The 15,002-nt window shown below is 41.6% G+C and overlaps 1 protein-coding gene across 5 annotated transcripts in view; it reads right to left on the bottom strand.

Moving 5' to 3' along the window:
- The window catches only part of ERC2 (ELKS/RAB6-interacting/CAST family member 2), an 845,311-nt gene that overhangs the window by 593,296 nt on the left and 237,013 nt on the right, over positions 1-15,002 (bottom strand). For all 5 annotated transcript variants that reach the window (XM_050958427.1, XM_050958428.1, XM_050958429.1 and 2 more), the window contains one exon: positions 5,330-5,497. In XM_050958427.1, the coding sequence (XP_050814384.1) occupies positions 5,330-5,497 (168 nt within the window). The remainder of the gene's footprint in view (positions 1-5,329; positions 5,498-15,002) is intronic.

Genomic DNA, 15,002 nt, shown 5'->3' with positions numbered 1-15,002 from the left:
AACAAGTTCCGGGGGCCCGGGCCCCACGAGAGTTTTCAGGGGCCCCAGGAGCAAGTGTAGGACCCTGCTCCAGGGGCCCCGAAAAACTCTCGTGGGGGCCCCTGCAGGGACCGGGGATAATATTAAAAAGGCACACTGCAAACTATGCGATTTGAAAGAAATATAGGAAGAACAGTAAGAGGCCAATACAGTTCCATCAGGAGCTCTTTTATGACCTGAAAATCAAAAAGAATTTCTACAAAAAGTGGATACATGGACAAATTGCTAAGGAGGAGTACAGAAGAACAGCATAAGCATGTACGGACAAAATCAGAAAGGATAAGGCTCATTCTGAGTTATAAAAAGGTTTATGATGACAAGATACTCAATACAATTAATATTAAAAACAAGGGGGAAGAAAAACAAGCCAAAACAGGGAAAGGTCAGGTTAGAGAATGTTTAGGCAAGTTAGATGTATTCAAGTAAGCAAGGCCTGATGAAATTCTTCCCAGGGTATTTAAGGAACTAGTTGAAGCAATCTTGGAACTGTTAGCAATTATCTTTGAGAACTCATGGAGGATGGGCGAGGGTCCCACAGGACTGGAGAAGGGCAAATATAATACATATCTGTTAAAGGGGGAAACAAAGGATGCTGGGAATTACAGACCAGTCGGCCTAACTGATATCTGGAAGTATACTGGAACAAATCATTAAACAATCAATTTGTATGCACCAAGAAGATAATAGGATTACAAGGAATAGCTAGCATGGATTTGTCAAGAACAAATCATATCAAACCAACATAATTTCCTTCTTTGGCAGAGATACTCGCCTAGTGGATAGAGGGAAGCAGTAAATACGATATTTCTTGCTTTTAATAAGGCTTCTGTCATAGTCCCACATGACATTGTCAGAAGCAAACTAGGGAAATACAGTCTAGTTTCATTTAATATAAGGTGGGTGCGCAACTAGTTGAAAGACCATACTCAAAGAGTAGTTATCAATGGCCAATGTCAAAATAGGAGGGCGTATCTAGTACTGCAGGTGTCATTCCTGGTGTGAAACTATTTAGTATTTTCATTAATGACTTGGATAATGGAATGGAGAGCATACCTATAAAATCTGCAGAATACATCAAACTGTGAGGGATTACAAGCACCTTGGAGGACAGGATTGAAATGCAAAAGAATCCTGACAAATTGGAGAATTGGTCTGAAATCAACAAGATGAATTTAAATAAAGACAAGTGCAAAATACTTCACTTAGGAAAGAAACATCAAATGAATACCCACAAAATGGATGATAATACTGCTCAAAAGGATCTGGAATTTATAGTGGATCACAAAGTGAATATAAGTCAATGTGATACAGTTGCAAAAAAAGAAAAAAAAGCTAATATTCTGGGGTGTATTAACATGAGTATTGTAGGAAAGACATTGGAGGCAACTGCCCCACTCTACACAGTACTGGTGAGGCCTCAGCTAGATTATTGTGTCCAGTTCTGGGCATCATACTTTAGGAAAGATGTGCTCAAATTGAAGAGAATTCAGAGGAGAGCAATAAAAATGATAGAAGGATTAGAAACCTGAGGAAACATTAAAAAATGGGCATGTTTAGTTCTGAGAAAAGATCAGATAACAGTCTTCATATATGTTAAGAACATGTAATAAAGAAGACAGTGATAAAACAGTTAACTACCTGTAACTGTTGTTCTTTGAGATGTGATGCAGATGTTTGTTCTATAGAGGGGGTGGGGAGAGTGCCCCGTGCAGTGGAGCCAGATAACTTTGCCTAGCAGTATCTGTAGAGGTAGCGCTGATGCCCTGCAGGCATAGCCCCTCCTCTGGTCATATAAAGGTGGCTCCACCCTGACCCTCTCAGCTCCTTCACACCAAATGTTGTAAGTGCAGACTCCAAAGCAGAGTAGATGGGGGGGCGGCAGAAGTAGGTAACATTTTTCTTCGAGTAAATGCAGCTGCATATTCTATGTGGGTGACTTGCAAGCAGTACTCACAGAACATAGGGCTCAGAGACTATTTAAAGAAGGATTACAGAACTGCTTTCCCAAAATTGGTATCTGATCTGCATGCAGCCTTAATTGCACAATGCACAGAGGACCACGTGGTCGCCCTGCAAATGTTCAATATAGGAATGTCATTTAGAAATGTCGCTAATGTCGCCTGAGCTCTGTGAAATGAGCTCATACCCCTTGAGGAGGCGTAGCCTGGGCTATGCTGTCATGATACAGGGAGTTGTCCACCTGGAGACCCTCTGTGAAGGCCTGTCATTCGGTCTGCGCAGGAAACAAACAGGCGTGGTGAGGAACGGAAAGGTTCCGTTCTGTCAAGATAAAATTGAGACATCACCTAACATCCAGAGTGTGGAGCCACTGCTCCTCTGGGATTGAATGTGGCTTAGGAAAGAACATTGGTATATCTATAATGTGGTTCAAATGAAACTGGGATCCCACATAAGAGAAAAATTTGGAGTGCGGACACATGGTTTCTTTGTCTTTGGAAAATTGCATGTAAGGAAGCTTTGCCATCAAAGCATACAACTCGCACACTCTCCTTGCAGATGTTATCGCCACAGATGAGGCAGTTTTCTGACACAGACGGGAATAAGAGGTTGCCAGAGGCTTAAACAAAGGTACTGTAACAGCTGCTAAAATAATATTAAAGCAACTGGCTCTTTAACCGGATAGGTGGAGATGAATGACATCTTTCAAGAATCTCACTGCCATAGGGTTTGAAAACACAAAAACTTCCCATGGCTAGGCTGATGAAATGCAGAAATTGCCATAGGTGGATCTTCAGTGAACTAATCACAAGGACAGAAAACTGAAGGTGTAATAGGTACTCCAAGGGGTCCTGGATACAAGCCCATGTTGGCTGAACTCTCCAGGTTAATGACCATACTCAGAACCACTTCCACTCTGGTGGAGGGCTTCCCACTGTTAAGCAAGACCTGTTGGCCTGCCTCCAAGCATCACTCCTCCTCATGTAACCATGCAGCATCCATTCTATGAAATGCAGGGAACTGATTGCTGGGTGAAAATCCTGACTGTGCTACTGAGTCAGGAGGTCAGGATGAAGAGAAAGGAATCTGGAAGGTTGAACCAACAATGTGGGAGGTTGGAAAACCAATATTGTCTCGACTGCACTGGAGAATGAGCCTCAAGATGATCGAAATTGGAGGAATGGCATATAAGAGTGCCAATTCCCAGCTCAAGTGGACTTCCTGCTGTTTAAGAGGAGACATAGATGACTGAGTAGGCATAGTGTGAACTAGACAGGACACAGGACATCCTCTCTTGACTTGCCTCTTGGTAACCAATCATCCAGATATCAGAAGATATGAATTCCCCTCTTCCTGAGGTATGCTGTTACTGTGACCATCCATTTCATAAAGACCCCAGCGGTGGAAGACAGGACAAAGGGCTAGTGTTGGTCCACCACAACAAACCAGAGAAACCTCCTGTAGTTTGAGAGAATTGCTACACGAAAATAAGCATCCTGAAGGTACAGGGCAGCAAACCAGTCATTGTGGTTTAAGGCAGGAAGTATTGTAACCAGGGTGACCATCTGGTATCTCACATATTAGATGTATTTGTTAAGATCACAGAGGCTGAAGATAGGTCTCCCAAGGGTTTGGGAACCAGGAAATACTGAGAATATAATCCCTGTTCCCAGTGCTTCAGGAGGATCTCCTCTACAGCCCCAAAAGCCAGTAGAGACTGAACCTGCTAAAAGAGCAGTGAAAGGGGACCCTGAAAAGCAACGTGGGAAGGGGGGATAGAGAGGAACTGTATGGCATAATCCTCTTGGATGGTGCTTAGGACCCAATTGTCTGTTATAATAGAGTCTCAAACATTGTAAAAGCAGATCAGCCAGTCCCCAAACCAGGGGAATGGGGAAGGAGGACGTACTCCTGGATCACTGTCCTGAGCACATGAGTCAGAGCAGGCAGTTGCTAGACGTTGTGGGGATGGTGAGTGGGAAGCAGAAGAAATGTAGCTGGCTACACCCAAAACCAGAAGACTGCCTCAGTCTCCTTTAGGATCTGTGGCTCTTTCCGAAGTAGTGGTAGGCAGAAGGATGTTTTTTCTCTTATTCTATCATCATGATTTTATATTTATGTTTCCTTCTATTTTATTTGACCGATGAGGGCAGATTTACAATTTCAAATTTTTATTTGTACCTTATTAACATGTAAGAGGATGAATCCTGGGACATGCAGTTCAATAGACACCCAGAATCTCAGAATATATATTTTATAAAGAGAGATAAATGTCAGCTAACTTTTCCCCATGAAGATGATGAACTAAAGTGAACTTCTGCCCCTGAAATTCCTTTACCTAGGATTAAACCTTGAACTACCATGAAATAAACCAATTCATTTAAATTAGTATACTTTTCTGAATGTAAAGAGTTTGTTTTCCTTTTATAAATGCAGTGTCTAACTGTTCATGTTCTTTTAAAATGCATACCAATTCAAAACTTACAAATAAAACAGTTAAAATATAAATTTCATTCTTATTTTGTGTTTCATACCTTCACAGTAAAAAATAGCCATGGAAAAGGAACTAGGGAGAAGGCCATTTTTAACACTGAAATGGTTTATTTAATCACATTTGAAAAACATCTCAACTGTGTAAACCATATTTAAATATCTAAATTTTCAAGCTATGTACTTTAAACATTACACACAAAAAACCCCTAATATACTGGCCTATATTAAGGATTAACAATCTATTCACATTTGAAAATGAAAGCTAATTAGGTAAGAAAAAAAGACTTCACACCAATAACCTACACCCTCACCTATATTTAAGCACCCTTCGAAACTTATAAACAGCCTCTCACTTTAGAATTGAAATGTACAATAGAAGGACACAAAAATGAGCATTAGGTCTGAGGAAATGGGTTTGAGGTCCCAAACAATCTCAAGACAATTTGAAATTAGGAGTGAAAATATTAAGAAGAAAGGAGAACTGCCATATATAGACTAAAGACAAGGGAAATCTCAGGTACAGCTACACACCCTTGATGTTGCGGATTCCATACATGGGTCCAATCTTTCTATACTAACACATGCAAGACCACTATTGAAGTCAGTAGGTTCTTTTCAAAAACTGCAGGATCAGTGCTAACATACTGTAATAAGGAAAATATGCCAAATGTATTAGCACATGGCAGGGTTTAAGCCGTTACACTATTTTTAACAAATTGAAAAAAAAAGCCCAGGATATATCTTCTGCAAAGATTTATAACTAATACATCATTTGAACCCTGACACACTCTGTTAACTAAACATTTATATTGTATTGTATGATGAGAAAATAGCTTACCTCTGTCTGAAGTATGGCAGCTCTCTGTTCTTTGGCAGTAAGCGACTCTTTAAGCACTTCAATGTGTTGCTTGCAATCTGAATTCTGATTGCTAAGGGTTTCAAGTTTAGTTTGTAAGGCGAGAAGTTCTGATTCTTTCTTTGAAAGTTCCTGTTTCAATTGGTCAATCTGCAAAATTAAAAAACATTGTTTTACATCATTAATCTCCAATTTATACTCTCACGAGTTTGGAGAGATAAGAATAAATCTCATGCGATGCAACCCAGATACCTTCTGGAGAGTCAGGAGAAGCATTAAGGTTCTGACACTGAGATGCTCAGCACCCACAATTTCTATTAAGTTCATGTTTGCAGTGTTGTTATAGTCATGCTGGTCCCAGGATATAAGAGACAAGAAGTGAGTGAGGCAATGTCTTTTATTGGACCAACCTCTGTGGTGAAAGTGACATGCTTATGAGCTCCACAGAGCTCCTTTTTTATGTCTGGGAAAGGTAATCAGAGCATCACAATGAAGTGAGCAATTAATATCTTTGCAGTTAGAGGACAAAGGAGGGTAAGTGAGTTATAGATTGTTGTAATGAGACATAAATCCAGTGCCTCTACTGAGTTCATGATTTTTGATGTCTAGCAGTTTTGAATTTAAGCTCCCAGGATTAACTTTTGAAGGTGTTGTGCAGGTCTCCTTTGAGGATGAGGTCAGATATGGAGTGATCATTTTGTGAAAAGTGTTCACTCACGGTTGATAAGATGATTTCGTCTTTTATCATTTTTCTGTTGAGTTCATTTGAGAGTGGAGTGATTTTCTTATTTTACCCACATAGCAGTTATTGGTGTATTTGATGCACTGGAGGAGGTACACCACATGTTATAATGGGCATGTTAATTGTCCATTTCATTTTGAATAGTTTCTATGCAAAGGGAAAAGTGAAGATTTCATGCATGTGTAGATTGAATGCAACACCATACTCCCTCCAAGACCACAGATATCATTACCATTGGCTGGAGTGAGCCCAGGTTATGAGCATGGCAGTAAGAACTAGTGGTAGATGAGGAACAGGAATTTAACCAAGGGGTGGGGAACAGGGTGATGGAAATCTAACCATCTTCCACTTGCTACACAGTTAATGCCCTTCACTCTCCATTTTCCTTCCCTGACAGCTCATGTGGAGCTCTCCAGTAACAGCAAAGCCAAAGGAAAAAGTCATAATTAAGAAAAGGCTGGAGGGCAGGGAGGGAGGAGAGAATTGGGGGGAAAAATTCCAAATGGAGAGTCTATTAGACTGTAAAAGTTATGGAAACCCCATCACTTAGGACAGGGGTTCTCAACCTGATGCTCATGAACAAGTGTCAGGAGGATCACAGCTACCTTGCCCTTCTCATATTGCTAAATGGGAGAAGTGTCCTGAGATGGAAAAGACTGAGTATTTCGAACATTTAAAACTGGTCAAAGCACTGGAGAATATATTATAAAGAACAATCCTAAATATTCAATGACATAACAGATATTCTTCTCAAGCTTCTATGTGACAATGGTGGACAAGCAAATTAGCTACTCAAATGATCCATTGTGAGATACTTAATATTAGCTATTTAAATTACCAAATGACTTCAGCCCACATGGGGCGGAATGGGCAGTAACTTTTCAGAGATATTATTTCAGGCTGTCCCTCTGCTAACTGTGGCAGACACTTGGTTTTCATTTAAACATTTTTCCTCACAACCAAAAGGGCCAGACATTTTTATTTTAAATCAAAGTTTAAATGCTATGAAGGTGACCAAAGAAGAGCTGGAATTGCCCTACCCATTCTGTCCTTTCAATTTAATCCCAAAGGCCACTTGGGAAATCTAGAGTTGAAGGGAATGGTAGCCCAGAAAAAAAAAAGTTTGTCATGTTTAGCCATATCCTCAAAATCAAAACATAGTAATATGTCTCAGCTGTAATTCTGAATTACATATTTAGGGTTATTCTTTTTTTCTCTCCACAAGTTTCAAAATCTTTTGTATCCACTAGATTGGAGAATTTGGCTGGTCACTCTTTGTCTATTGCAATAAATCCTAATCTATACAGGAAGCTAAAGCAACAGCCTTTATAGTTGTTAGACCCCCAAGTTGGGCCCCAGGGCCAGACAACAGGTGCTCCGGCCTCCACCCCCAACGGAATTTTCCCCCAGCCCCCAGAACTGCCACTGATCACATAGCTGCTCAGAAAGCAGAACTTGTAACAGGAAACAGCACCTTGCGGTCGGCTGACCTGAGGAGGGGAAGTTCCCCCCACGACAGTCGCTTCCTGGGTAGAGATGCTGGGGCCCGATTGCCTCCCTTGTATGGGCATGAGCCACTCGCGACCCCGCAATTGGCTTATCATAAATTATGACGAAAAATTCGTTATATATTGTCGGCCCCCTCCCGGGGACGGGTGGAGAGAACACGAATCCCCGTCGAACCGTATCCAGGCCTGATCACCCTGCAGTCTCTCCCAGGCTCACGCGTTTCCTGAAGCCTGACAGCTTGCCGGCCGTAATGAAACTTTTGTGGTTTGTATGTGTAAGTAGAATTAGCTGTTAAGGATATCTGTATATCTGTGCTGCTAGATAAGAGGCAAAGACTGGTTCCAGCCGCCCCAAGGCTCCTGCTAGGGGAAACCCGTTGACCAGGAAACCTTGAACGCAAGGGGGACCAGTTGAGCCTCGCAATTTGTGTTTAATAAGATTAGTTGCTGCATTTATGATTACTAATAGCACCAATATCACTTTTATTAACCCCTGGGACGACCTGAATAATTACTGGGACTTAGAAAAATACCAGGGCCAGCTTCTATTTGTAATTGTAGTGTTTGTGTTATTTGTTCTAGTATTATATTGTAAGCCCAAGTTGTAACTAATCGTGTGGTCCCTTATCCTTATCTGTGACTCATTTAATAAATCCTCAATCTTTAACACTACGACTGATTGCTTGCGTTATCCCCGTCACTACCCTTGGGCACTTGTCACCCCCCCCCAGGGCATCCAGTGATCGAACCTCCGCCCTATTCCAACGCTCATTACCCGGTAGATAACGGGCACCTGGTGGCCATATCGGTGGAGCGAGGGGCGAGAGCAATCTGTAATCAACAATAGTCTTAATTTATCAAAAGAAAGAAAAGGGAGTGTAGAAACACAAAAAAAATGCAACATGTATCGCAAAAATACTCAAGAAACAATTTTCAGCTTGGAAGTAAACCACCTTCTTTCCTCCCCATCATTTATTTACTTTGCCAGCACATGTAAGCAAGGGCGGAAACTAAAACAAAAAAGGTACACAAAATATAGACTGGGAAAGTCTGAGTATATAATATAAAGGAGGAACCCTATATCTGAGGCCAATCTAATTATATTACATGTTTTATACTAGACCCTTGTAGACATTACACACACCTAATCTCTATTGGAAGCTTTTCACAGTTTTGTTCATGACCCTACCAACACTCTGAGAAATTAACAAGCAAGGAAAATGGCTTCATTTTCATCACAGATATGCTCCCCATTGCTCTGAAACTATCTGCTCATTAGCATGCAGTTTCAGTTTGAAGGTCAAGAAAATGTGTTACAGTTCCCAAACACAAAAGAACAGATCCGAGTTAGGATAATTGTGTCTTTGGCAAACTCTTCAATAAAAAATAAAAATAAAACAAAAAATGAAAATGAAAAAGAACGCAAGAACTGGGACCTCTCCCTTTAAAAGAAATATCCAGGACAGAACAAGACCTCACAACTTTTATCTGATATACTCAATTGTTAAAAGGCTCTTGTATAGTATGGTTCTGTGTAAAATGTTAAGCGCTTTGTTAAACAAAGTCTTTGTCCTTGCTGAAGTGCACATATCAAGGTGAATGTAAGAAGAATGTTGACATGATCCAGTGAGGACCCACGCCTCTCTATTGGAGTCAAAATAAAACAATGACCACAACTTCCATGTGAGTTAGAAATAAAGACTACAATTAAGATTAAGCCAGATGTCTGGATATAGATTCTAGATCCAAGGTCAGAAGGGACCATTGTGATCATCTAGTCTAACCTCCTCTATAACACACCACAAGCCACAGAACTTCCTCAAAATAATTTCTATAGCATATTTTTAGAAAGCCAGCCAATCTTGATTTAAAATGGCCAGTGATGGAGAATCCACCATGGAGCTTGGAAAACTGTTCCAGTGGTTAATTATCCTCACTGTTAATGAAATACACCATTATTTCCAGTCTGAATTTGTCTAGCTTCAACTTCCAGCTATTGGATAGTATTTTACCCTTCTCTGCTAGATTGAAGATACCATATATGGTATCCTAGGACCACTAATTGTCTCTATTCCTGACTGTCTCATTCTCTGGAGAAGTTTGAAGGTGTGTGTTTATTATTAGTGTATTAGAATTTACAAAGAAAATACTTTGATGCTGTACAAATGCAATGTTTACTAATGGTCTGCATGCAGCTGATACACCTTCCTTTCTAGATTTGAATTAAGAAGAGATGTAAACTAAATACATATTCTTTTAATATAACAGTATAAAGAGAATTCTAGCACCTAACCATGAAAAGAGCCTTTTTCTATTGTTTGGCATCAATCAGGACTTGTATTTATCAAAACTTCTTATCAGCAATCTCAGGTTCGACAGATCAGATATAATAAGATCTGCTTGCTGACAGCCATATAAATACTTTTTCCACCTTGAAAGGTTCTCTGATGAATGGCAGAACTAGTATCTTTTGCTGCAAATCTCAGTTGTAAGAGGAAGGACAGGGCTGGTGAAAGAAGTTGTACAGTGTTTCATCAGAATGTGACATACTTATCAAAGTACTGATCTGAAGGTTGTGATGAAACAGTGGTATGTATAACAGTCTTCTTCTCATTCATCTGCTCTTTAGAGAAAAGAACTATATTGAACCTCTTCCTCTCAAAAACACTGGAACTTCCCCTTTATATACAAGATTTTGGACATTATTTATACCTTAAAAGCTTCAATATCTTTTCTGAGATTTTGTAGTAATTACATTGTAAGTCACAGAGAACTGCATACTTGTAGGTTAACCACATTTGAAAGCGTACTGCAATCTCACTAATGGTAACCCCACTTACGAGTTTTAAAAGACTGCACGGAACATAAGAAGTGCTAAAAAAAACCAACCTTTTATATTTAAAGTAAGCTGCCAAAAGGGCCATAAGCTTTCATTTATCCAGTGGGAAGAATCTAAGACAATAGCTAAAACATGGCAGGTGTCACGGGATACTGAAGATACAGGAGACCCCACACTTTCTAAAATTAATGTAATGTACCTTTTCTGAAATGGCAAATCCTAATACCTTTAATATCATACAATAATTTTTCTCATTGTCTCCATTTTATGCTTGGGATAACCAGGGCCGGCTCTTGGTTTTTTGCCGCCTCAAGCAAAAAAATTTTTGGCTGTCCCCCATCCCATCTCCCTCCCCCACATCCTCCTACTGCCCCAGCCCTGGGCTCTCCCCCCCCACACACACACCCTGCTGCCCCAGCGCTGGGCTTCCCCCTTTTCCCCCCACCAGTGCCCCCCACAGACACTTGCTGCCGCCCCAGCCCTGGGCTCTCCTCCTCCCACCTGCACTCTCCTTCTGCCACAGCCCTGGGTCACTGGTAACTCGCTTCCAAGGCGGGTCATTCAGCAGGAATTTTGGATGTGCATAAAACAAAGACAGGATTGGTTCCCATATGGTTACAGAGCTGCAGTAAAGTGGAACAATTTTCAGCTTGTGTGACTGGAGGATATCTGGATGCATATTGTAAGACTGTCGTACATAAATGAGGAAAAGTTGAGGTGCCTTTATTATTCTTTTGTTCCACTCTTTCTTTCTATGGGGAATTTGCCAATACAATATCACTGTCTTCCTTTTAAACAAACAAAAAAGGCAATTCCAGTCCTAATAACCACTGGGAAGCATTTCTTGCTCAATTTTATCCTACTTTTTCTACAGCAAGTTGTAGTGGATAAGTATATTTGATTTGGCAGAAATGAAGTAACAGCTGCTCAAATTGACCTTGAGCACTCCTGAATTTTGAGGTGTTCAAATCTGGAAGGCAGGTGCTGGGTGTATTTGTGGGGGGGGCTGTGGGCTCCGCGGGGGAGCACGGCAGCATGTATGCAGCAGCGTGTCTGGTGCTGCGCGGAGCCAGAAATGCTGGTCTGAGTGGCACGGTAAGGGGGCTGGGGGGTTGGAGAAGGGGTAGGGGGTTCGGGGGGGGCAGTCAAGGGACAGGGAGCAGGGGGGGTTGGATGGGGTGGAGGTTCGGGGGGGCAGTCAGGGGGAGGAAGAAGGGGAGGTTAGATGGGTCAGGGGTTCAGGGGGGCAGTCAGGGGACAAGCAGCAGTTGGATAGGCATGGGAGTCCCAAGGGTTTGTCAGGGGACAGGTAGGGGGTGGGGTCCTGGAGGGGAAGTTGGGGGGGGATCTCAGGAGGGGGCAGTTGGGGACAAGGAGAAGGGAGGCTTAGATGGGGGTGGGGGTCCCAAGGGGCAGTTAGGGGCAGGGTTCCCAGGAGGGGGCAATCAAGGGACAAGGACCAGCGGAGCTTAGATAGCAGGTGGGGTCCTGGGGGGCAGCTAGGGGCAGGAGTCCTGGGAGGGGGTGATCAGGGGACAGGGGGGGTTTGGATGGGTTGGGGTTTCTGTGAGGGGCAGTCGGAGGGAGTGGATGGTGGCAGGGTGGGGCTACTCTCCCTCCCTGTGGAGTGTCCTGTTTTTTGAATGTTAAAATATGGTATCCCTACTATTCGCAACTCTCCACTCACAGCAGGCTGCCGCATGAGGTCCCCCTCCTTCCTTTCCAGTTGGTAGTGGCCAAGGGAATGCTGGGAAATGTAGTTCTTTTCTTGCTCCAGGGCTGACTTTATAGGCAGGGAGCTAAACAAGGAACTACAGCTCCTAGAGCCCCCTGTTGGTTCTCAGCTCCCATGCTGGATCCCTGCCGCCCCTGCAAATGGGCTGCCCCAAGCAGGTGCTAGCTTTGCTGGTGCCTAGAGCCGCCCCTGGGGATAACTAAGACTCAAGAGAGTAAAATGATTTGCCTAGAAGCCAATGGGAGCTGCGAAGGCAGTGCTCGGGGAGGGGCAGGGGCAGTGTGCAGAGCCGCCTGCCATTCCTCTGCCTAGGAGCATCCAGAACAGGTTGCCGCCTGCAGGGAATCACCCAAGGTAAGCACTCCCTGGATCCTGCAACCCGCACCCCCTCCCAGGCCCCCTCCTGCACCCAAACTCCCTCCCAGAGCCCCACCTCCCATCCGGCACCCCAACCCTAGCCCCGCACCCAAACTCCCTCCATCTTTGTTAACCAGCATTTTTCACTTAGTGGTACCCCTCATCCCCTCAATATGCTAGATAAAACAGTTTTTACTATATCTTGACTTCAATAAGGCTTCTGACACTGTCTCAGGAATTTCTCATAAACAAACTAGAGAAATATAGCCTAGATAAACCTACTATAAAGAGAGTATACAACTGGTTGAAAAAGCAAACAGAAAGTAGTTATCAATGATTCATAATCAAGCTGGAAGGGCCTATTGAATGGGGTCCCACAGGGATATGTCCTGGGACTGATTCTATTCAATATCTTCATAAATTATTTGGATAATGGCATAGAGAGCACACTTATAAAGTTTGTGGACAATATCATGCTGGGAGGGGTTGCAAGTGCTTTGGAGGACAGGATTAGAATTCAAAATGATCTTGACAAACTGAAGAAATGGTCTGAAATAAATAGGATGAAATATAATAAGGACAAATGCAAAGTACTGTACACAGGATGGAATAATCAGTTGCACAAATACAAAATGGGAAATGCCTAGGAAGGAGCATTTCAGAAAAGGATCTGGGGATCATAGTGGATAACAGACTAAATGAGAGTCAACAATTTAAAAACGTTGCAAAAAAAACAACCACCCATAATTCTGGGTATATATTAGCAGGAGTATTGTAGTAAGCATTACATGAGAATTAATTCTTCCACTCTAATCAGCACTAACAAGGCCTCAGCTTGAATACTGTGTCCAGTTCTGAGCACTATGCTTTGGGAGAGATGTGGGCAAATTGAAGAAAGTCCAGAAGAGAGCAACAAAAATTATTAAAGATCCAGAAAATATGACATAAGGAAAGATCGAAAAAAACTGGGTTGGTTTAAGCTGGAGAAAAGAAGTCTGAGAAGGGAGATAAGTCTTTAAATACATAAAAGTGTGTTATAAAGAGGAGGATGATAAATAGTTCTCCTTAATCAGTGAGGACAGGACAAGAAGTAATGGACTTAAGTTGCAGCAAGGGAGATTTAGGTTAGACATTAGGAAAAACTTCCTAACTGTCAAGGCAGTTAAGAACTGAAACAAATTACCTAGGGAGGTTATGGATCTCCATCCCTGGAGGTTTTAAGAATAGGTTAAATACCTTTCAGGAATGGTCTATATAATAGTTAGGCCTGCCGCAGTGCAGGGGACTGGACTAGATGACCTATCAAGGTCATTTCCAGCCCAACATTTCTATGATTCTCCACCAAGCCATATGGGCTCCACAGAAGCAGATAGCATCAACCCCTCAAGCAGCTTTTTCAAAATCCCTAGCTACAAATTTTAGCACACAAGGGGCTTTTCCAATTTTCACTTCAAAAATTATCAGCTCCACAAAATTTTACATAAAAATAGATGTTGGATGCAGAGGAATGAATGCAAAAAAAAAATCAAGAAAAAAAATGTAGTTTCACAATCAAAATTGCTACAGTGATTTTGACCAGCTTCACTCTGTTTATTATGGCCAGTCTCAACTTCATTATAGTCAGCTGACTGTCCCTCCTCTCCCGCATTCCCCTCCCCACTCACTGCTCCTTCTCATCTTAAAGGAACATATAGGTAAAATGCCTCCTTTTCCCACTTCCCAAGATTCATCTATGTGAATGTTTCATTTCCTCCTCCTCTATCACTGCTGTCCTAGTTTTTCCACTTTAAAAATCTGATCACCATACACCTGTATTGTAGAAGGTAGCTCCATATCAGGACATTGTTACTTTATAAACAAACAAGAATATAATCAGGAACACAAATTTTGGAATAAACTTATCATAGTTTGTATTTTTTCAAAAAACTATTTAAAAAAATTAAATTGGTTGAGAAAAGAGAATCAGAAAAAGTAATCCAAAAGAACAAAAAATAAAATGTTGGGACTGCTCTTTAATTACATGGCAGCTAAACAAATGTAAATTAAGTGTGGTAAAAATATGCAGCTGGGATCACAAGTTAGGTGCCAAGTTTAAGTCTGATTATTTTAAAATAACTGAGTGGCAGTATTGTTTAGTGAGTCTGGGAGTTAGGTCCTTGGGGTTCTATTCCAAACTTTGCTACTAACAGGTGTGTGACCTTAGCCAATTCACCTAGTCTCTCTCTCTCCCCCTATCTGAAAATTGAGGATAATAATATGCATCAACCTTTGTAGAATGTTTTCAGAGTCTTAAGTTAAAGGCACTGTGTAAGTGCAAACTATCAGAATTATAAAATTAATTTTTTTAAACTATTAGAATTTTAAAATACTGTACATGTAACACACAGTTACAATGGAAACAACAACTCAGCATCATTTATGGCATAGTAGTACTAACCATAATACCATTATCAAGGTAATGAGAAAATTAACAA

Source organism: Gopherus flavomarginatus, chromosome 6 (assembly GCF_025201925.1).
Source record: "Gopherus flavomarginatus isolate rGopFla2 chromosome 6, rGopFla2.mat.asm, whole genome shotgun sequence".
Taxonomy (NCBI): domain Eukaryota; kingdom Metazoa; phylum Chordata; order Testudines; family Testudinidae; genus Gopherus; species Gopherus flavomarginatus.
This window is presented reverse-complemented; position numbering and strand designations above follow the sequence as displayed.